This window comes from Aotus nancymaae, unplaced genomic scaffold (assembly GCF_030222135.1).
Source record: "Aotus nancymaae isolate 86718 unplaced genomic scaffold, 86718_ANA_hifiasm-v0.15.2.pri h1tg000036l, whole genome shotgun sequence".
Classification (NCBI taxonomy): domain Eukaryota; kingdom Metazoa; phylum Chordata; class Mammalia; order Primates; family Aotidae; genus Aotus; species Aotus nancymaae.
In genome coordinates this window covers 82,729,060-82,750,190 of record NW_026988450.1, presented here as the reverse complement: position 1 = coordinate 82,750,190, position 21,131 = coordinate 82,729,060, and the positions used below count along the sequence as shown (strand labels likewise).

General features: G+C 45.7%; 1 protein-coding gene across 4 annotated transcripts in view; it reads left to right on the top strand.

Annotated features, from left to right (window-relative positions):
* The window catches only part of ZFAT (zinc finger and AT-hook domain containing), a 257,157-nt gene that overhangs the window by 58,340 nt on the left and 177,686 nt on the right, over positions 1-21,131 (top strand). For 2 of the 4 annotated variants that reach the window (XM_021675915.2, XM_021675914.2), the window contains exon 3: positions 2,901-3,152. The exons of 1 other annotated variant lie outside the window; for it this stretch is intronic. In XM_021675915.2, coding sequence (XP_021531590.2) covers positions 2,901-3,152 — 252 coding nt within the window. Of the gene's footprint in view, positions 1-1,079; positions 1,180-2,900; positions 3,153-21,131 lie in introns of those variants that run through there. One more of the 4 variants, XM_021675916.2, reaches the window with a different exon arrangement.

The following is a 21,131-nucleotide window of genomic DNA, read 5'->3' as shown; positions in this document are numbered from 1 at the left end:
ATTATGGATGCAGCAAGCTGGAAGATTAGTTTTGTCACCATCGTGTTTGAGGTTTTCCAAAGCTTTCAGGCCGATTTTATTTATTCCTTGCCGTGGAATTAATTGTGCATTGCTCATCAGTTTAATTCACCCAGATTTGCTGGCTGCCTGCCGTGCAGGGCACCAGGTTAGGTGCTGAGGAGGATAAAGAGTAATCAGGACAGGGACTCTGCCTTCGAGGAGTCTGCAGTCTGGGGGAAGGGAAACTCGTGATGGCTGCTGTACCGCATGCTCTGTGCTATGCTCGGGCGAGTGCAAACACTGCGGCTCTGTGTGCTCCATTGTGTCTGTGTGGAGAGAACACTGGGTACCTGCTACAGTAAGTTTGCCAAACTCAAGGGCACAGTTCTCCTCAACACAAACAAGTCCGCCCAAGACTCATGATACCAGCCACAAGTTTGGGGGATCTCCTGGGCCACCCTTTCTTCTTTCTTATTACTACAGATTTGGAAGTTCCCTGTGGCCTCTCTCAGCTTTGATAATTTGCTAGAACAACTCACAGAACTTAGGAAAGCCCTGTCCTCATGATTATAATTTGATTATACTCAAAGGACGCAAATCAGAGAGCCAGTTAAGGGAAGAGAGTTATGTGGGCAAAGTCGCAGACTAGGAAGGTTCCTGATGTGGAGCTTTTGGTCCCTCCATGGAGTCCTGAGCAAAGCTACCTCTCTCCTAGCTTCAATTTAGGCCAGCACTCGGGAGTGTTTCTAATCAGGGGAGCTCACTGGAGCTTTGGTATCCCAAGTTTTTGTTAGGACCCCACGACACACTGCCCACATGCTGCCTTTTAGTCCCTGTCTCTCCTGTAGGTTTTGACCGATGCCTTTAATTTTCCCAAGTCCCCATCATAAATCCCATTGTTTGTCTAGTGGCCAAAGTCCCTGGGCAAACAAAGATGCTCCTATCAGGAGGGACATCTGGGGGCTTTGAAATCACCTCCTTGTAGCCAAGGGCAAAGGCCAGACTTCTCTTTGGGTAAAGTTAATTCTTCACTACACAACGGCATCCTGGTAGAGCATTTCAGAGGAGTGGCTTGTGTCTGCGGGATGGCAGAGTCTGTCACTGGGGTTAGATCTGGGCCACAGACTTCAGTCAACTGTTAGGCACCCTGTTTCTGGAATTCCGCTGACATGACACGAGGTGGGTGTTTTATAGCCTCTGTTAATTCTGCTTCTCTGATATTAATTGCTGCTTCAGTAGGTTGTGCAAGTACACATTGTTGTGAAGAATAATAAGGAGAAAAGTTTTGAAGAGTCTGAGGAAAATGATTTGTTCTCACTCTGTACCGTCTATTTCTTCCCTCTCTTCTCCTGTGCTCACGGACTGATTCTCCTGGAAACACAGCCTTTGTTCTCCTTGTTTAAATCTAGGGAAGGCTCCCAGGACCTGTGTCCCTTGTTTTATCTGGTTTGCCTCCTATCATTAAGTACCTTGTCATCCCTTGTGCTCCCCTCCCCACCATGCCCCAGAGAGATAGAGTGAAGGCAGGAATCTCGCTGGCTGCCCTGGTGCAGGGCTCTGGTTTGGATCTTTCAGCCAAGGCGGACCCACTCACCAGCGGCATTGTAGTTCAGTTGAAGCTCTGTTCCAGCAAGGGCCCTCCTTTCCCAGTAAATCTCTTGCCTCATTTGTGCCCGGTCTCCCTAGGATCTTGGGAACGCCATACCGAGGTAGGCTCCTTTGTCCAGATTCCCTGTGGTCAGGCTATTGTGTCCTTGCAGACTCTGCCCCAGACTGTCCTGCCTATCTCTGCTCCCCTCTGCTCCTGTGGCCTCTCTCTCTGATTTGTGAGCACAACTGACTTACTTAACCTGTCCTCATGGTAGTAGCAGTAGATAAAGTGGCTGGAGTCTTACTGTGCAGAGCCATAGCTTCAGAGAGAGCAGGAAGGGACCTGAGAGACACCCTGATTCTGCAGATGCGTGTGTATCCAAGATGCTGTGAGAATCTAGGACTCCTTTCTCTGCCTTAATGCTCAAGTTCAAAGAGGGTTGCTGAAATGCCACACCTTTGCCAGACAGATGGCTGGCATTGGAGATGTTAGTTGGCTGCTGGGTCTCTGGTTGGCCTTGCTCAGGGCCATCTCTCAAGTCTCATCTTTGAAGACCATACCCCTTCACCTTCACACAACGGATGAAATGCTTTCCTCCCTGCCCTGCTCACCCCTCTTAATTCCTACCTTCATTCCAGAGATGAATGCCTTAAAAATTAACACTAATTGAGAGGAAATACAAGTTGTAAAATGATTTTAAACTTGCTCTTAAAGCAGCTGTGATCATGCCATTGAAAATCACTAGGTTGCTAGGAAACTGTAAAAATATTGTTATTGTTCTTAGTCCTATAATTTATGGCTTTAGATTGTAATTACTTTTTTTCTTGCCAGGACAATTTGACTCTAATAATTATGACTCCTTGAAATAATCTGAATAGTTGTGTAACTCATTAAGGGCATGACAAGCTCAGCAGCCTTTGAGAACACTTTGCAAAGAAGTCCCTAAGCAGTTTCTGAGAACTGGATTTCAGTGGAAACAGTGCTTCACAAGGGGCAGGATTTGTGAATAGGGGGTTGACAGCTACAACTTCACATCCTCCCAGCATTGTTGAAGAAGGATGTACAGAGATGCTGATAAACCGATTGCCTTGAATCAGAACATTAGAAAATTGTTTACCCACTAGTACACAGATGCAATAATATTAGCACCAAAGATAATTGTTTGCAGCTGTTAATTTCTGGAATCATCTCAGATTTTTCATTTTTAATAAAATGTGAAACCCGAACGTAGCCTCACACTTGGAGGTGAACGTGAGCCCTGCACTGCTGTCTCACGTGACTCCACTGTGCCCTCTTGTTTCCTCGGTAGAGTTTTTGGTCATGAAGAGGAAGAGAGGCAGGCCTAAGGGGTCCACGAAGAAGCCCAGCACGGAAGAGGAACTGGCAGAAAACATCGTGAGTCCAACGGAGGACAGCCCGCTGGCTCTGGAGGAAGGGAACAGCCTGCCTCCGAGCAGCCTGGAGTGCAGCAAGTGCTGTCGAAAGTTCTCCAACACGCGCCAGCTGCGGAAGCACATCTGCATTATCGTGCTGAATTTGGGTGAGGAGGAAGGAGAAGCAGGTAAATGCTGCCAAAGGGCTGTACATGCCAATTTCCTATGAAGAGGTGTATCTGCTAATATCAGGTTTCACTGGGTCGGTTATTACTTGGAAATAGCATATATTTATTCAGGTCTTACCCATCTGGAAAAGTGCTTATTTTCCTAATGATGACTGACTATTGCTGTAGGTAATCTTTGAAGTGATGTGTCATCTGGGAGTTGATGCCCATGGCATGCAGGTCAGGGGGCTGCTTTTCTAGATGCTTTGAGGGCTGCAGGGATGGTAAAACACAGCTTCTACCTTTGCTGAGCTTCTGTTCTGGGAAAGAAGACAAGATTTTAAATGCATTGTGTTAATGGGTAACAAATTGTCAGCAGGAGAAAGCATTCTGATGGAAAGTCAGGAACGAATCTGGTGTCACAGTTTGGGTGGCATTGAATTAAAGGAAGGAGGGACGTCTTAGTGGATGGATGGGGCCATGTGGGCCGAAGTGTGGAGATGAGGATCCTTAGGGCTCCTGTGAGGGACCTTGATTGGCTGGTGGTGGCTGAGGACTAGATTTTGGTGGGCATCCTTGAGGAAAATAAAGACTATCAGGTGCTTCCTTCAGATGTGTTCTTGACTAGACTTCAGCTCTGAAGCAGCTTCTGAAAGAGGCTGAAATGCAGATGAATGTGAGCAGAGAATGAAGTCACTGTGGGGTAGCTTGTCTGCAGATGACCTTTGCAGGAAGAATGAAATAGCAAGGCTGTACCAGAGCAGTGAGGGCCTCTGCTGTGGTTTCTGTTGTTGTTGGGTCCTTGTGCCATTTTTAAAGCCTTCAAACTGTACCCTGTGTTAAGTTCTCTCTGTTTTGTATTGTGCTAAGCATGTTATGCAGTTCTCTTTAAGAACATAGGCTCTGGGTTGTGGCTGTCTGGGTTTGTATCCCAGCTTCAGCACTTATTAACTTCATTTTGCCTCAGTTTCCTCATCTGTAAAATCAGAATAAAAGCAGTACTGTCTCCTATGGTTACTTTGAAGATGAAATAAGATAGGACTTGTAAAGTACTTATAGCAGTACCTGCCGTATCAAAAGCTCCGAGTAAATGCCAGCTATTACAGTGAGCTGCTCATAGCCACATGGATCCAGTACTGCTTCGTGGATAAGGGCGTTTAGACCCTGAGAGAATGAGTGATTTGTCTAGGGTCCTTTAGTTAGTAAGGGGACCTGGCCTTTGAACCCAGTCCGTCCTACTCTGAACCCCTATTCTTAAATTCTTCGCTATAAATGCCTCCCTACAATGAGCAAGACTCTTGGTTTGCAAAACCCTATCACAGTTTGGATGAATTATTGAGTAATGCATCGACAAATATTTATGGAATATCTAGGTTGGTGGCCAAGGCTCATTGCCAACATCTGTACAAGTTGTAGAAAATACCAGACACTGTTCCCTCTCATAAAGAACTCTCAAGGCAATGATGTAAAACCTTGCGGGGTTGCACGGGCTCATGAAAATAACCCATGAGGATCAAAGGAGGTGGAGCTGTCCCTAGATGGAGCCTGAGTAATTGCCGTGTGAGAGCTGTAGGCCGTGAATGCTGTCATTTCAGAATAATCCACATCATGTTTCAGAACCTAAAGTCCTTTTGGGAAATAAAGACAATTTTAGAAATGAGATGGTTGAAAGAGGAAGGATTAGGATGGACCTCCCCTGAACCTGAAGCTCTGATTTCCAGTGATTTGTTAATCACCAGATTTGGATTACGGAGTCTTTCCCCCACCCTCTTGTGTGTGCATGCATGCTCTCTCCCCGTCTCTCTCTTTCTCTCTCTCTCTCTCTCTCTCTCTCCCCCCCTCTTTCCCTCTGCCCCCCTATCTCTCTCCCCCCATCTCTCTGTCTTACATGCACACACATGCACGCCCCCTACTTTGGCACAGCTAGGTGATGGTGTTGCATTTTAATCAGTTCTAGCCGTCGAGGCAGCTCTGCTGTTTGTAGTTTCTGCACTGCCTGAGTCCTTCAGAGATTCTCTCCGATCATTTTGTGCTCTCTTCTCGAGAATCCCTTTTTGTGTGTGTCTTTACAGGGTTTTTCCTGTGAGGCTTCCTCTGAGACACTCCTGGACTTTCTGCACAATTATGACTGGAAATCAGAGACTTTGCTCTTTTGCAACACCAAATTTTTCTGCTTCTCATTCCTCCAGACCTCAGGTTGAGCTCTGAGTTTGAGGCTCAATGTCAACAGCACAGACCCTGGAGGCTGAGAAGTTTATTTGGATCTGTGGCTGTTCCCAGTCTGCACTGCCTTTAGGGTCAGCTCTCTGAAACAGGGGTCTCCAACCCCTGGGCTGCAGACTGGCACTGGTCTGTGGCCTGTTAAGAAGCAGGCTGTACAGCAGGAGGTGAGTGGTTGGGCAGCAAGCGTTACTACCCGCTCTCTGCCTCCTGTCAGATCAGCTGTGACATTAGCTTCTCACAGGAGCATGAGCCCTATTGCAAACTGCGCATGCAAGGGAGCTAGGTTGCAATGCTCCTTATGAGAATCTAACGCCTGATGATCTGAGGTGGAGCAGTTTCATCCTGAAACCACCCCACCCCACCATCTGTGGAAAAATTCTCTTCCATGTAGCCAGTCCCTGGTGCTAAAACGGTGGGAGCCTGCTGCTCTAAAACACAGTGCCTTAGTGCCTCCCCATACAGCAGCGTGCAGAGCCATCTGCTGCATGTTCAAGGCCCCACCAAAACCATCTTTCCACGTGGCACCATTTGTCAGTGCTATAAAGTATTCTGTTGTTTGTACCAACCAGGGTACAATTGACGAAAACTTAAGTTTTCATCAATTTTTCACTGTTGTAAATATTGCTTTAATAACCATTCCTATATGGGGGTGTGTATGTGTTAGTATATATACATATTGGTAGACTTGTGTTATGATTTTTGTAGGATAAATTTCTAGAAGCAGATTGCTGGGTTGGAAAGTGTATTAATATTGCCAAATTTCTCCCCAGAAAGCTCACATCAACTTAAGATTCCAAAGTGTCTGAGAATGCCTGTTAGATATTATCACTTTTGTTTGTTTTAGTTTTTAATACCTGTAATGAAACAGAAAATACTAAGAAAGTAAAAATATTCCAAAATTTCACTACCTGGGGACAATGACTGTTACACTTTCTGAAAAAGAGAAGGCCCTCCTCCATTCTGTGTATGCCCGTATGTATTTTTCAGAACTGAAATGATACATGATATTCTGTGATCTTTTTTCACTTACTAATGTGGCAGATAAATTTTTCATGACAATATTTTTTATTTAACAAGCTGTTTTCTAGCGTTTTTTTTCCTAGCGTTCTCAGTGTTTTACAACTAAATAGCCATTTTAATTCTCATGGTAACTTAAGAGGTAGGCACCATTTTTTTTTTTTTTTTTTTTTTTTGAGACAGAGTTTTGCCATTATTGCCCAGGCTGGAGTGCAATGGTGCAATCTTGGCTTATTGCAACCTCTGCCTCCCAGATTCAAGTGATTCTTCTGCCTTAGCCTCTCGAGTAGCTGGGATTACAGGCATCTGCCACCATACCCCGCTAATTTTTTGTATTTTTAGTAGAGACAGGGTTTCACCACATTGGCCAGGCTGGTCTCAAACTCCCGACCTCAGGTGATCCACCCATCTCAGCCTCCCAAAGTGTTGGGATTACAGGCATGAGCCACTGTGGCTGGTCAAGGTAGGCACTATTGTTATTCCCATTTTATAGAAGAAGAAACTAAGGCACAGATAGTTTCAGCCATTTGTTTAGGTCACACAGCTGCCCATAAGTGGTGGAGCTGGTTGTGAACCAGGTGGGCTGGCCCCAGGGTCTGTGCTTTAGACTGCTTTGCTGTGTGGTCTTATCCAAAACTGTGTTGCTTGTTGTCATTTTTAAAGGCTGTACAGCATTTCTTCATATGCACAGGCATACATTTTACTTCATTGGTCTCTAGTTGATGGGTTTTTAGAATTGTTTAAAAATTTTCTCTCTGAGAAAATTTTCTCTCTGAATTCCAAAAAAACACTACTCAGGTGAACAGTCCTGAGCATGCATTTTAAATTTTTTATTATTTTTTGCACTTTTGCCATTATTATCTTAAATAAATGACTAATAATTTAATGCTTGTTAATTTTTTAATGAGCTTTTAGTGCTTTTTACTTTGCAGTTGCTGTTTCTCAGTATTTTATAGCTAATAGCTCTTTTAAATTCTAGCAGCTTAAGAGGTAGGCACTATTGTTACTGCTATTCTATAGAAGAGGGAACTGAGGCACAGATAGTTTCAGCAGTGTGCTTGGATAGATCACATAGTCTGTAAGTGTATCTTTTAGTTTTCTTTGTAGCATTGCTTTTTTTTCTTTTGCATTAGGAAAACGCAAATAGGGCATATGTTACATTTTGACACGCATATATATTGTCAAACTGCCCTGTAGAATGTGCATATCAACTATTTTTCCATCATGGGCTTTGCCCTCAGATCGCCTGTATCCTTTTTATCCTGGGTTGTGTCAGCCTCTATCCTTACCGGTCTTTTTTGTGAATAGTTCACTTTAATTGTTTTAATTTGCCCCTCTTTGGTCACTAGCGTGCTATCTCTGTTACCTAGTTATTAGTTATTTGTGTTTTTTGTGTGATTGGGGGAATTCCTTTTTCATGCACTTATACCTTTGAATTATCATATATGCTGAAAATATTTTCTCCAGTTTGTCATCTGTCTTTTAGTTTTCTTTGTAGCATTGCTTTTTTTCCTTTTGAATTTTGCTGGAGTTTTAAATTTCAGTATTGTCACCACTGTTTGTGTGGTATTGTCAAATGTATCTTTTACATTTTTTGCCCTTTTTATTGTAGTTTACAAAATTTACCTCACATCCCCCCCAATTTAAAAGAATATGCTTCTATTTCTCTGTTATCTCTATGGTTTTATTCTATGCATATTTTTGATTCATTTGGACATTGTATTTTTGTTTTCTGTAAGTTGTGAATTAAGGCAGTTATATAGTTGACTTTTTAACAATGTGGGGTTTAAGGGCACCATCCCACTATCAACAGTTATATTCAAGTATAACTTTTGACTCTCCACAAACTTAATTACTAATAGCCTATTGTTGACCAGAAGCCTTACCAATAGTCGATTAACACATATTTGGTATGTTATATGTATTATATACTATTATATGTTATATGTATTATATACTATTTCCTTATAATAAACTAAGCTAGAGAAATGAAATGTTATTAAGAAAGTCATAAGGAAGAGAGAATGTATTTACTCTTCATTAAGTGGAAGTAAGTCATCATAAAAATCTTCATCCTCATTCTCCTCGTGTTGAGTAGGCTAAAGAGGAAGAGGAGGGGTTGGTCTTTCTGGAGGGGTGGGAGAGATGGAAGAAAATCCTGTATAAATTCACCCTTGCAGTTCAAACTCATATTGTTCAAGGGTCAACTGTATATATTTGACCAATAAATATAGGCAAAGGAATTATCTTAATAAATGTAATTCAGTAGATAAGATTGTCTTAAATAATTATTTTAAATAAATAGAATTCAGTAGATAAAATATTTGAAGTCGTAGGGTGCATGGAGAAAATACAAATCTGCTAGTTCAAAGTCTCAAAAACCTCTTGGAAAATAAGACTTTGTGTTTTGAAATAATTGTGGATTCACAGGAACGCTGCAAAGATAATACAGAAGAGTCCCATGTGTCCCTCACCCTGTCTTCCCCCAGTGGCTCCCCTTACACAACCATAGCATGGTATCAGAATCAGGACTTGGGACTTAGAGTGTGTGTGGCTTGCTGCCAATTTACCACTCACATGTGTGGCCTGTGCTCACTGCCAGGAGGTGGAACTGCTCTGTAGCCACAGGGCCATGCACCCTGTCCCTCGATTGTCACCCTCGCCTGGCAACTGCCAACTGTTCTCCAATTGTATGATTTTGTCATTTTGGGAACACTGTGTAAAGGGACTGACACAGTATGTGACCTTTTGAGATTGGCTTAAAAAACTCCCCTTTTAGACCTAGGTTCTAATTTTATGACAGAGGACTTGAGGTGCAGAAGTGATGATGATGTGGTTGCATGACTCATTGGGAGCTGGTTGGGGTGGGACCCACGTTGCCTCCCCACTCCTGCCCCGTTGCCAGTTCACTCGATCATCCGTGCTGTAAGACTGCTCTCATTTCTACCTCGTGGATGGAGCTTTTCTTCAGTTTAGCATACCTCTGTCAGATTTTTCTCTAACCTTATAAGCAATGGAAGTGGCACCCTGTGTGGATTCCTGATGCTTATTTCTTCTCTGTAATAATTAGGCAGCCTCTTCAGCAATGGCAGACAGACAGGGTCCTTTCTAATCAGATTATTGGCTCCCTCCAGGAATAGCTGTAGAGAAAATGGCCTCATATACCATTGATTTGAATGACCTAAATGGACTTTAATTTAACAAATACCAAATGGAAAGGTAGATGCTCTGCTGTTTTTCCCCTTCTGGACACTGTTGAAGCTCTAAAATATGCAGAAATGACCTTATGCCCAGCTGCCTTGTGGCTGGCATCCATGCCATTGCACCGTGTTCCCTAGTTTGCCAAGCACAATATTACAATTTGGAGAATTCTCCAGTAATTGTTTTAATACGTTTTCTGTCAAATGCAGTCTAGTGACATTTCAAACAACTCACCTTGGCTCTATAGCTTGTTAAAACAATTAAAAGAAACCAAAACAAGCGTTTTCTTACCCTGAACCGTAGCAAGCTAAAATAACACTTTCGATATGTATTCAGCATTTATTTTATTCTGCATTTGACTGGTAAAAGAAACCAGGAAAAGAATTTTTTTCCCTCCTGCAGTTATGTAGAACAGCTGGTGGTTTGAAAATGTTTTGCAGCCTACAGAAATCAATATGTCAAATTTATAAAAGTGACTTCTGAACTTTTCTAAGCTTGTTATTTCTGGGGTCATTTTATGCAAGGAGAGTTGTGAAAATTTCCTCTTATTCTTGTTAAATTCTTCCTATCAAAGACAAGGCATTCATTTCATGGTCTTACTTAAGATGCACCTGTACTCTTCATGACGGTTTTTTATTACAGTGTTCCAGGTCTCTGCCTTCTACTGTATTTGTGTTAGCAAAACAGCTGGCTTGATAAATACCTGCCATGACTGAAAATGGTTTTGAGTTAGTCATGTTTGAAAATTTGCAGGTGAAAATGTCAGTTTCTGAACATCTCACTTTTCTTTGTGGAAAGATGGGTAGTGGTAATGTCTGTTTCTTTTTGCTGCCTGTAAACCATCATTTTTTCCTCTGTACTAACTAGGTGAGTGGGAGCCCAGTGGTCTCCAGCTATACCTGGTCTTGGGCATACTTGTGAGTGTGGCTTCTGCGTGGCCCCATTCATGCCACTGCTCCTGCCTGCCTGCTCTGTGAGCGGCCCCTCTTCTGCGTATCATGTTGCTGTCCCTGATTAAGGAGAGACATGTTTACACCTGATAGCAGAGCTACCCTGAGTGACAGTGGCTCAATATTCTTGTGCTTGCCTTCCTGTTGGTGTTGCAGGTCCTCAGGGGCTCTGCTCATTCAGGGACCCGCTGGAGTGAGCAGCTACCATCTTAAATGTGGCTGGTCATGGTACAGGAGGGAAGAGAGCCCTGGGTGGTTTCACCTTGGCTCATAAGAGCATCTGTCATTTCTTTTCTGCACAGTTCACTTGCCAGTGTATTGGTCCATTTTCACACTGCTATAAATAACTACTTGAGACTGGATAAGTTATGAAGAAAAGAGGTTTAATTGATGCATAGTTCTGTGGGCTTAACAGGAAAGCGTGACTGGGAGGCCTCAGGAAACTTACATGGCAGAAAGTGAAGAGGAAGCAAGGACCTTCTTCATATGGTGGCAGGAGAGAGAGAGAGAGAGTGAATGAAGGGTGAGGTACCTCACACTTTTAAACCATCAGATCTCATGAGAACTCACTCACCATCATGAGAACAGCAAGGAGGAAATCCACCTGCATGATCTAGTCACCTCCCAGCCTGCCCCTTCTCCAATTCAACATGTGATTTGAGTGAGGGCACAAATCCAAACCATGTCAGCCAGCAGGGATCACATGGCCCCACCTGACCTCAAGGAGCCAAGAAGTGCAGTTCTGCCCCACTTTTGGGATAGGGGAGCCCTGGAAATGCTTGGTGACCATCACTGGTGATGGCCACATGGTTCTTATCCATTTCCCTGATTCTCCCACCAGCTGTGTTCTCATATCTTGCAAATATCTTCCTTACCCATCTTTCAGTTTGGGTGTCCCCCAGGTGATTTAAATTATGCAGCGTGTTCAATCCTAAACTCATCTAGCTCCCAACTGATGTTCCTCCTCTATTTCATCTTGGTGACTGGCCCCACCATTTAGCTGGAAACATCCCTGTCACATCCCAACAATTACCATGGTCAATTGACTATCTGCTGAATATCTCAGTCCTTCCACCATCCCTACTCTTGTCCTTGTGGCTCCATCACCTTTTCTGTGGAGTCTTGTGACAGCTCCAGTCTGCCGATTTACTCCAATTCATGCTCTATGTACACTAGTCATTTGCAGATATTCTGGGGGATTTATCCCCAATAAATATTTATTTAGTAATAAGTTGAATTTTTAATATTTAATAAGCATCTATAGAGTTCTTACTATGGGCCTGCCTCTCTTCTGGGTGTCTTATAAATATTAATTTATTTCCTCTTCATAAAAGCCCTATGAGGTAGTCACTGTTTTTATTCCCATTTTATGGATGAGGAAACCAGGGCACACATCCTATCCAGTCACACTGTAGTAAGTGGTGGACTGGGGTTGTGGACTCAGGCCTTTTGGCTCAGATACACGGACTGCTGTATTAATATGCCTTAGGTGTTATAATACACACATAAATGGTAAGTTTCAAAAGGCTGAGCTCAGAAAGGTAAATAGGAGTTCTTCTATTTTATCCCCAAATTTCAGTGGATTTTCTTAGACATCCCCTGGCTGTATGCCTGTCACCTTCCATCTTGTCTCCCCAGCATTAAGCATCTTTATGACCTATGAACCCATCTTATCCTTACTGTGAAGGCGCCTCTCCATGACACTCACTGCTGTTCAGGGACAGTCTAAGTTCCTTAAGAACCTGCTGTGTCACTTAGGACCTAGCATTGTCTACTCTGCACCCTGACTTCTTACCCTCTCCCACTTTGCCCACCTCTGGATCAACAGTGAACTTCTGAAAGCCCCCAGTGTCCTGTGCTCTTACCATCTCTTGTACATGTCATTCTTTTTGCTTAGAATGTCTGTTTGCCCATTTCCCTCTGCATATGCTTAACCTTCAATGATCCTGGCACATGCACAGGTCCCCTGAGCCAGTGGGGCCCCATCCTGTCATCCATCCCTTCTCTGTGGAATCCCTCAACCCTCTCCTGTGCCAGTGATTCCTGCTGGTCTTCAAGTCACAGCCTTATTTCGCCTTTCCAGGCCCACCTCCAGAGCCCCCTCTCTTGTGCTCAGCTTCCCAGCAGACCCGGGCTTCTCATTGCTGGTTTGTGTTTTTGTCTCTTCATCAGCTGATAACTGCGAAGGCAGAAGCCCACGCTTGCACCATGGTCTGGTTCCTTGTGGAGAGAATCGGGACATGTCTCTCTTTTCTTCACCGAAGTCCAGGGCTAAACTCTAGTCCTTGGTGGATTTGTCACAAACAGACCAAGTAACTTGTTCTGTGTGGGTATGTCATTTCCTGGCTCTGTCTCCAGCATTCAGAACAGTGCCGGGCACACAGCAAGGGCTCAGTAAATATCTTTTGAATGAAAAATGCCAATTCTTGTAGAACGGACACAAGAACTGTACAATGTCTAATGGCTATGAAACTCAAAGTTAATTATTTTATACCTTCCATTTGTATTTCTCTGTGGAGGGGGCCCAGTGAGTGGGCAAGGCCCCAGGTAGGTACATCTTGCTGGCTGACTGGCTGCCATCCATGCTTGCTCCCATGCATTTTTGAATCTACAGCTGCTTTAGTTCTTTTTCTTCCTTCTCTCTTGCTTTTCACATTTTGACTTCAGCCATCAGTTTATTCACCTGTATTTAAGGGTTATGTATGGAAGTTACCTCTTGTTTGCCATCTAATGCAGTCATTTGAATTAGAAACATCAGCATCATCTTGAATTTCCCCTGTTGTCTCATTTGCAAATCTCTCAGTCCCCTAGTCCTGCCAACATTTCTTCCTTCCTCCCATTGCCCCAGGTCCACTGTCATTACCTCTAATGCAGACGGTTTGGAACAGTCTTCAGCCTGGCCGCTCTCCTTCCAAATCTGCTCCCTACAAGGCCACCCTCGCAGAATAGTGTGAAATACGTGGGGCCATCTTGCTTCCTGCCAATGATCCTCCCATGGCTGCCCCTCCCCTGCTCCTGCTGGGCATGGACGGATCTCACCCTGTCCTGAGACTGCTTCGTCTTGGGCCACTGCCTCTGTATGCCATTGCCCCCACTGGTCTTACCGATTCTTTTGTGCAGGCAGAGCTTTCTTCCTGGAAAGCCCCTTCCACCCTCTAAGCCAGCTAATGAATTCTCATTCCTTATGACGTGTCCAATACCTGCAATGCAGGCAGTCCTGGCAAACATCTGCCTGGTGAAAGTACCTGCGTATGACCTTTATTACTCCACTAGCTTCTTTTTTTTTTTTTTTTTTTTTTTTTTTGAGACGGAGTTTCGCTCTTGTTACCCAGGCTGGAGTGCAATGGCGCGATCTCGGCTCACCACAACCTCCGCCTCCTGGGTTCAGGCAATTCTCCTGCCTCAGCCTCCTGAGTAGCTGGGACTACAGGTACGTGCCACCATGCCCAGCTAATTTTTGTATTTTTAGTAGAGACAGGGTTTCACTTTGTTGACCAGGATGGTCTCGATCTCTTGACCTCGTGATCTACCCGCCTCGGCCTCCTAAAGTGCTGGGATTATAGGCGTGAGCCACCGCGCCCGGCCTCCACTAGCTTCTTATACTTTACATAGTTCAGATAAAAAGCTCAGATAAATGACAGTAAGCTACATTATCAGAGTCGTTTAGAGAAGGAAGAAACTGTGAGCCCTAGAGCCGTGAGCCCATGGGGAGCTGCAGCATCCCCAGAGGTGGGCCTGGGTGAGCAAACTACAGTGTAAATCAGGCTGCTAGGTTTTACATACTTGTGTTTACACACTTCCAAACTTCTCTGAGGCCATCTCCTCTAGACCTTCTCAGAGATCCGTGGAATCCCAAATCTTGGGTCAGTAGGGATTGTGAAGCTCACCTACCCCAGTTGGGTTCCCTGGTGATGCTGCTTCCTCTTCTGTGTGACCATCTGTCTCTGCTGCTGTGTGGGGCACTGTTTCTCTGCTCTGATTTGACCACCGGGTCAGGGCGCCATTCTCCTTTTTAGATGAAGACGCTGAAGCTCTGCTAGGTGAAGGAAGTTACCTAAGCCCAGCTAGTGAGTACCTGCTGGAACAGGGATTCTGGTCCAGGACCCTTGCACTTCCCAGCTCAAGTTCTTGCCACGTGGATCCTGCAGTCTTCAGGGATGCTGCTCCTGATTGGCTGGTGCTCCGATTCTCCACCCTGTCCTGCTTCAGAGTCATGTGACTTCAAACTTCCAGTCCTGGTGTGGCAGTTACGTCTTCCTGAGAGACATGTCAGATAGAAACAGGACTGATTCTGGGCCCTCCCTCTCCCACTGCTGCTTACTGTGTCTCTTAGTGACCCAAGGGTGCTCAGGGCCTTTCACAGAATCCCATCCCAGCAGAATCATGAAAGGAATACTTTCTTCTTCAGCATCTTGGAGGTCACCCTGGGGCTGCTGGCTCTCAGGGACTACGAGGTAGGCTGGTGTCTGGAAGCAAAGGGAATGGCCTCATCCTAAGAGTTGCTGTCTGATATTCAGCGATTCTCAGTGTGGAGGGTCCACGATTGATGCAGTGTGAGGCAGTCCACGGCACAGGGGGCCTTTGCTCTAATTAACAACCTCATGATTGTGAAGACTGTGCTTGAGACTTGAGAAGCACTGGAATGCTTGGCCCATGGCCGTGCCTTGCATCCTGTAAATCTGGATGTACTGCTGGGGCTGGGGGCTTCTAGTCTCGGAGACTGACTAAGGCCAGGGGCTGAGTGAGATTCCTGCAGCGGGCAGATTCTCCTCTCTTTTTCTCTCCTGCTACCTGAGCTTGTATTATTGTGGACACCAAGTCAGACTTTGGGGATTGAAGTTGAGTAAGACTAGTCTATTCCCTCGAGCAGCTGAGTGCCTGAGGAGGAGGATAGTGATGTGAATGGACAACAGAATATGATGGGGAGGTGAGCCACATGCAGAGGGAGCCGGGCAGGACCACATGTCTGCTGGAGCACCTCCTGGAAGGCTTCCTGGAGGAGGAGGTGGCCCTGAACCTCATCTCTGAGGATGACTTGGCACTGGGGGAGGAGGTGGAGAGGAGATGGGATAGTCATTTCTCTCGTGATGATCCATATAGAAGCCTAGAGGTAGGGGAATGCGGGCACATGTGAGGAGGTCTGGGACAATTGAGAAGAGCACATGCTGGAAGCAGGTGGCTGACTGTTCTCCTGTAGTAAGAGAGATAGGAGGATGTGAGAAAGCCTGAGGGAAGAGGGCGAGGAAGAGCAGTGCACATTCAGCAGGTTCGAATCAGTGTGGGTGTAATAAGTGCTTTAAACCGCTCTTTTAGCAGGGTGGAATGAATTGGTGCCAGAGTCCCAGAATATAATCCCTTATCAGTCTGCTGTTCTGACAGCTGTTCTGGGCTTTTTATTAATGTGGCTGATAATACTTTACTCTCCAGGGTATTCTGAGATTTAATTAGTTCTTGGGCAATTTAGAATTGGTACTTTAAAATATTAGTGCAGTGTTAATTATAAATGAATGCGTATGAACTAATTCCTACAAATGTGTGATTGCATTTACATTCAGCTCTTCAGTTGCCTGCTTCCAGTTCAACATGCTTTGAGTTATAAGTTGCATGTAAGATACTCCGTTCTGTGGGGAGTTCAAGGGTAAGAAATGCAGACACAAATCTTGCATTAAGAGTGTAGGGCCGGAAAACACAGCAGGACTCTTCCTAAAGAAACACTTCTAGAAGAGATGAAATGGCAAATGAAGAACAGGAAGATTTTGAGGTAAAAGGAACTTACTTGAGAGATTTTTGTTTCAAATGGGCTTTGTTTTTCTTAGTAAGGTTTGAGAAGCTCATCAGAGTTAAGGGTGTGTGTGTGTCTGTGTGTTTGTGTGTATACGTCTGTGTGTGTGTGTGTGTGTGCGTGCATGCGTGTGCACATGCGCACATGTCTGCACATTAGGGGCTGAGAAGATTGGGAACTTTTTGAACCCTCCTGTGGGTAATTCATGAATGCATCAGAGGCATTGAGCACCTACTGTTTGTGTACCAAGCATGGAGTGTTTGCTCGCTGCAGGAGGTCGCATGAACGTCTGTGCAGTAGTTTCCCAGAGTGTAGCGGGCTGGGCAGAAATGACTTCGACACTCTGGGGTAGGCGTGGGGAACAGCTGGTAGGGCCTCCACAGGGTCTTGGGGGAGCTCACAGAAGGGGCTTCTGTAGTAGCCTGGAGAGCAGGTGAGGTGGGTGCTTTCTGGTGGCTCGCTGGGGCAGAGAGTTGAAGGCCATATAGGCAGTGAGCTCTGAAGATTAGGGCTGGGGGTAGAGGAGGGCAGGGAGAAGAGAGAAGAAGGGGAGGGGAGTACTACCCTGGCAAGAGGAAATAGCATTTGCTCAGGCACAGAGTAGCCGCTGGCCACACACAGAAGGCTGATGCCATGATCCTGGGGAGGATTCTGTGGCATCTGGATCCAGCAGTGGGAGTCGAAATAAGAGGACATGTTGTAGAGATGTCAAGGAAGTGGAGTTGATGGGACCTGGTAGAATTCACAGAGGGCAGCTGCCTAGGTTTTGGCTGGGGGCCAGGGTAAATGGTGGCTTCCCTGCCAACCTCGAGACCTCACAGCAGATGCAGATTTGGAGGAAAGAGGGTGAGTTAGTTGTGGCCACACATTGATCTGGGGACTGCAGGATGTCCAAGAGGGCATGCTGCCCCGCACGGAGTCTAGCATGAGGTGTCAGCAGAGAAGGGGCATGAATAGATGGGCCATCAGGGAAACTGGGTGGAAGCAGAAGGACAAGCCACCAAGAGCAGCCTTCTGAGGCCCCCGCAGGGGAGTATCCAGGGATGGAGAGCAGGAAAGATTGCCTTGAAGGAGGAAGAGGATGGGTTGAGGATGGTGAGTGATGCAGGCAGTTCAGCGAGAGGAAGGTTTGGTGAAGACTCCACTGACTGGGGGGTGTGCCTCATTGCTAACTTGAGCGGGAGCAGTGTCAGTGGAAGGGGTTCAGTGGGAGATGCTTGTAGTGGGAGGGAATGAAGATGGGAATGGAGAGAGGAGTCATCCAGAGATGACTAAGAGGATGGCCTGGGGCAGATGGCACACTCAAATGGGTGACTTGAGAAGCTAAGGAAGAGGCTCTTTGTAAAGGTATGTTCATGTCTAGGTACAGCATCAAGTCATAATGTGGGAGTGAGGGCAGCTGGAACAGCGGGGTAAAGACGCAAGAGGAGGGAAATGTCACCAGAACACCGAGGGAGAGAGAGCTGTGGCCTTTGGTAGAAGATGAGGTCAGTCTGTGATGACCTGGCAGCAAGGTAGCCTGGAGAATAAATACCCACCCTGACTCTCCCCTTCCCTTTCATCTCTTGCTGGTGCCTCCAATGGTCAAACCTAGTTGGAGGCCGCAGAGCAGTAGGCCCCATTGTGTGGTCCTTACTGGTCAGCCTTGGGAGCTGGGTGGAGAAGTGGGAGGGGTGGCCTGGAAGGGCAAGTGGAACCTCTCCAGAACTTCAGGGGACTCTGGATGCTTGTTCATTACCTGCCCTTAAAAGTATTCTTTGGGAGGCCAAGGCAGGCAGATCATGAGGTCAGGAGATCGAGACCGTTGTAGCTAACTCAGTGAAACCCCGTCTCTACTAAACATATAAAAATTTAGCCAGGCTTGGTGGCACATGCCTGTAGTCCCAGCTACTTGGGAGGCTGAGGCAGGAGAATCGCTTGAACCAGGGAGGTGGAGGTTGCAGCAAGCCAAGATCACGCCACTGCACTCCAGTCTAGGTGATAGAGTGAGACTCTGTCTCAAAGAGGAAAAAAAGGGGGATACACTTGGGTCTCTGCTCCTTAAGTAATGGCCCCCTCCAGTTTACATCAGAACACCTCACTCCCTGCAGGGGCGCTAGATCCTGCCCTGGGAGGAAGGGCTTCAACAGCATGGGGCATGTACACCCGTTCACCAACATCTGCTTCCCTCTGTAAGGTTTGCATTCCACATTGTGCAGTGTCATCGCTTTTTCAAATGCTGTCTTTTCCAAAGGAAATGAAATATAAAGAATTATGTTAATGTGCTAAGGTTGAAGAGCAGTGCTGCACAGTAAAAGTTAGAGTTCTTAGAACATCAGCAACTGGGAAAATACACAAAGCTAGGTGGTAGGGGGAGAAAGGGGCTTGGATGCAGCTCAGGATTAATACAAACCAAAAGAAACCAGAAAGAAGCTATCATCTCAACCTCAGGCCTGAGTTGGACTTTCATGTATATTTTTGGGCGTGAAGTCAACAGACTGGTGTGCAGCAAATGTTTCCTGAAGGCCTACTGTGTGTGCTCCCCATGCGAAAAGGTTCTGTTTCTGTTCCCTCATATGAACCTTCCAGTGACTCATTCTGCAGATGCGGATAAGTTTAGAGTGCTCCAAACACCCAGCTGAAAGGCAGAGACTGGATCTTAGCTGTGACGCCTTTAACTCCAAATCTTGTGTTTTTCACCATACGTTCTTGAAACAGTGACTTTTTGTTAAAGCCATATTTCACATAGTACACTGTACCTCTTAATCCAGTGGTTTTAATGCATTTCCAAAGCTCTTCAGAGATGCTTAGTGGCTGAGGCTGGAGGGATACTGAGGACAGGTTGGGGAGGCTGGCAGGGAGCCCATCCACTTTCATCTCAGTGGTTGTACCTTTTATAGAGTATTTATGTTGAAATTGTCTAAAGAGCAGGAAAATGGTCCTGCTAGTTAAAACAATTTGAAAACTACCATCCCAGTGTGCTGACAATCACAGTTGAATTCAGACAGTGAGGCCGTACGATGGAAAACTTGATGGACAAGGGGACTTCTGCTAAGGGCTTTGTTTTCTGGAAGAGCACATTTATAAGAGCCTCGGACAAAAAAGTGAACCATAAAAAGATTGGTTAAAAAGATATGCTGTGTATATAATGGTAGAGTTACAGGTGCTAGTTAATGTTCATGAAAGTGCTTTGCAAACTGTCATGTGCCACTCAGAAGATATTATTATTATTACAGTATTAATAATATAGTTTATCTCCCTTCTGTGATATTGACTAAAGGGAAAATACTAGACAGGCATAGACTACTGTTAGAAATTTCCATTTAAACCCACTGTTGCTGATGGAATTAATGCTGGCCTCCCTTCCTGTGATCTGGCTTACCCAGGGGAGGGCCACTGGGGTTTGACATCATCTGGTCTGCTCTTCCTCTTAAGCATCTCAGACAGATTTCAGCTATCGATCTCACTAAAATTACATTCTATTCGCTCTTGGCTAAAGGGTCTTTTCTAGAGCTCAGTGAAGATATTTTTAAACATGTAATACAATTTGAAAACAAAATACTACCTTAGAATTAATTGTGTAATTAACACATGTTCACGTAGAAGCAGGATATTTGAAGAGGATTCATTTTGAAAACGGCATCTAGAGGGCTTGGAGTTTGACCTGGGTCACCCCAGCAGGCCCTGCACCCCTTGGGGTTCCCTTCAGTGTCCTTATTTTCCACATTAGGATGTGTTTATTAAAAGACATCTGATTGCCAGCTGTTCTTTGTCAAGCACCCTGCCTAGGCCCAGGGACTCAACTAGGTTTTCTCTGAAACAAGGGTTAGTAAATTATCCAAAATTTCCCATCAGCATCAGCCAGGGGGCTCGGATTTCAGCTGAAGGTCTCTGACCCTGCTGTATCCTGCCATCTCAGAAGAATGACTTTTAGCAGCCGTGTTTATTGCCAGAAGGTTCAGTCTATCTTAGTGCAAGGGAGATAGACATTTACTTGTTGAATAGAACTCTGGCTTTCTTCAATTCCCAATAATTGCGTCTTCATAGCACAGAGAATCAACACAGAGCCGTAAGAGCTGGGCACACCGTTGACAATCCAACAGGGGTACTTTAAAAACCTGGGCCTGGATGCCAGGCCGGAGCAGCAGTCTGTCGCACCCAGGAGCCAGCTGTGCAGTTGACTGTGCAGCGTGCCTTCTGGGGCTGGAATGGGGCCTTTCATCTGCATGGAGTGATTAGGAGCAAATGGCCTCTTGCTATGTGCGGGCACTTGGCTGAGGGGGCACAGAGCAAATGCCAGCCTTCCTTCATCTACCTCAGCCTTCAGCACAGCTGGGCCCAAGCCCCCCGCCCCCCACACCCCCCATCAGAGAGAGGTTGGCGAGGAGGAATGGAGCAGTGTTTGAGCGCTGCGGTGCCTGAGCTGCCTGTAAGCCGAACACCTCTGCCTGTGGCGAAAGCAAAAATGACGTTCATGGAAACTACTTATAGGTCCACCAGCCAGGCCCCTCTGTTCTCCCCACCACCTTAACACAGTATTACACTCTGCCATTTGACCGTCACCTCATCCCATTGTGGAGTCAGCTATTCAGTTGGTTCCTCTCTGTTCTCTATCTAAACTTCTGCTCCTGCACAGCATCAAAGGCAGGAGGGGTCGTAGGAAGCCCTCACCCTGCAGTCTGCTGGACTTTGATGGGATGCTGGGTGTGCCACTCATGGGGACAGTGTCCAGGCTCAGTCTCCTCTTCTCCTCACTGAGCTGTGGACTCCTTATCTTTATAAGGGACTTGGGAGCAGTCCTGCCTCACTAGGATGGTGGAGACTGAGGGAGACGGTGGTGTGTGCAGC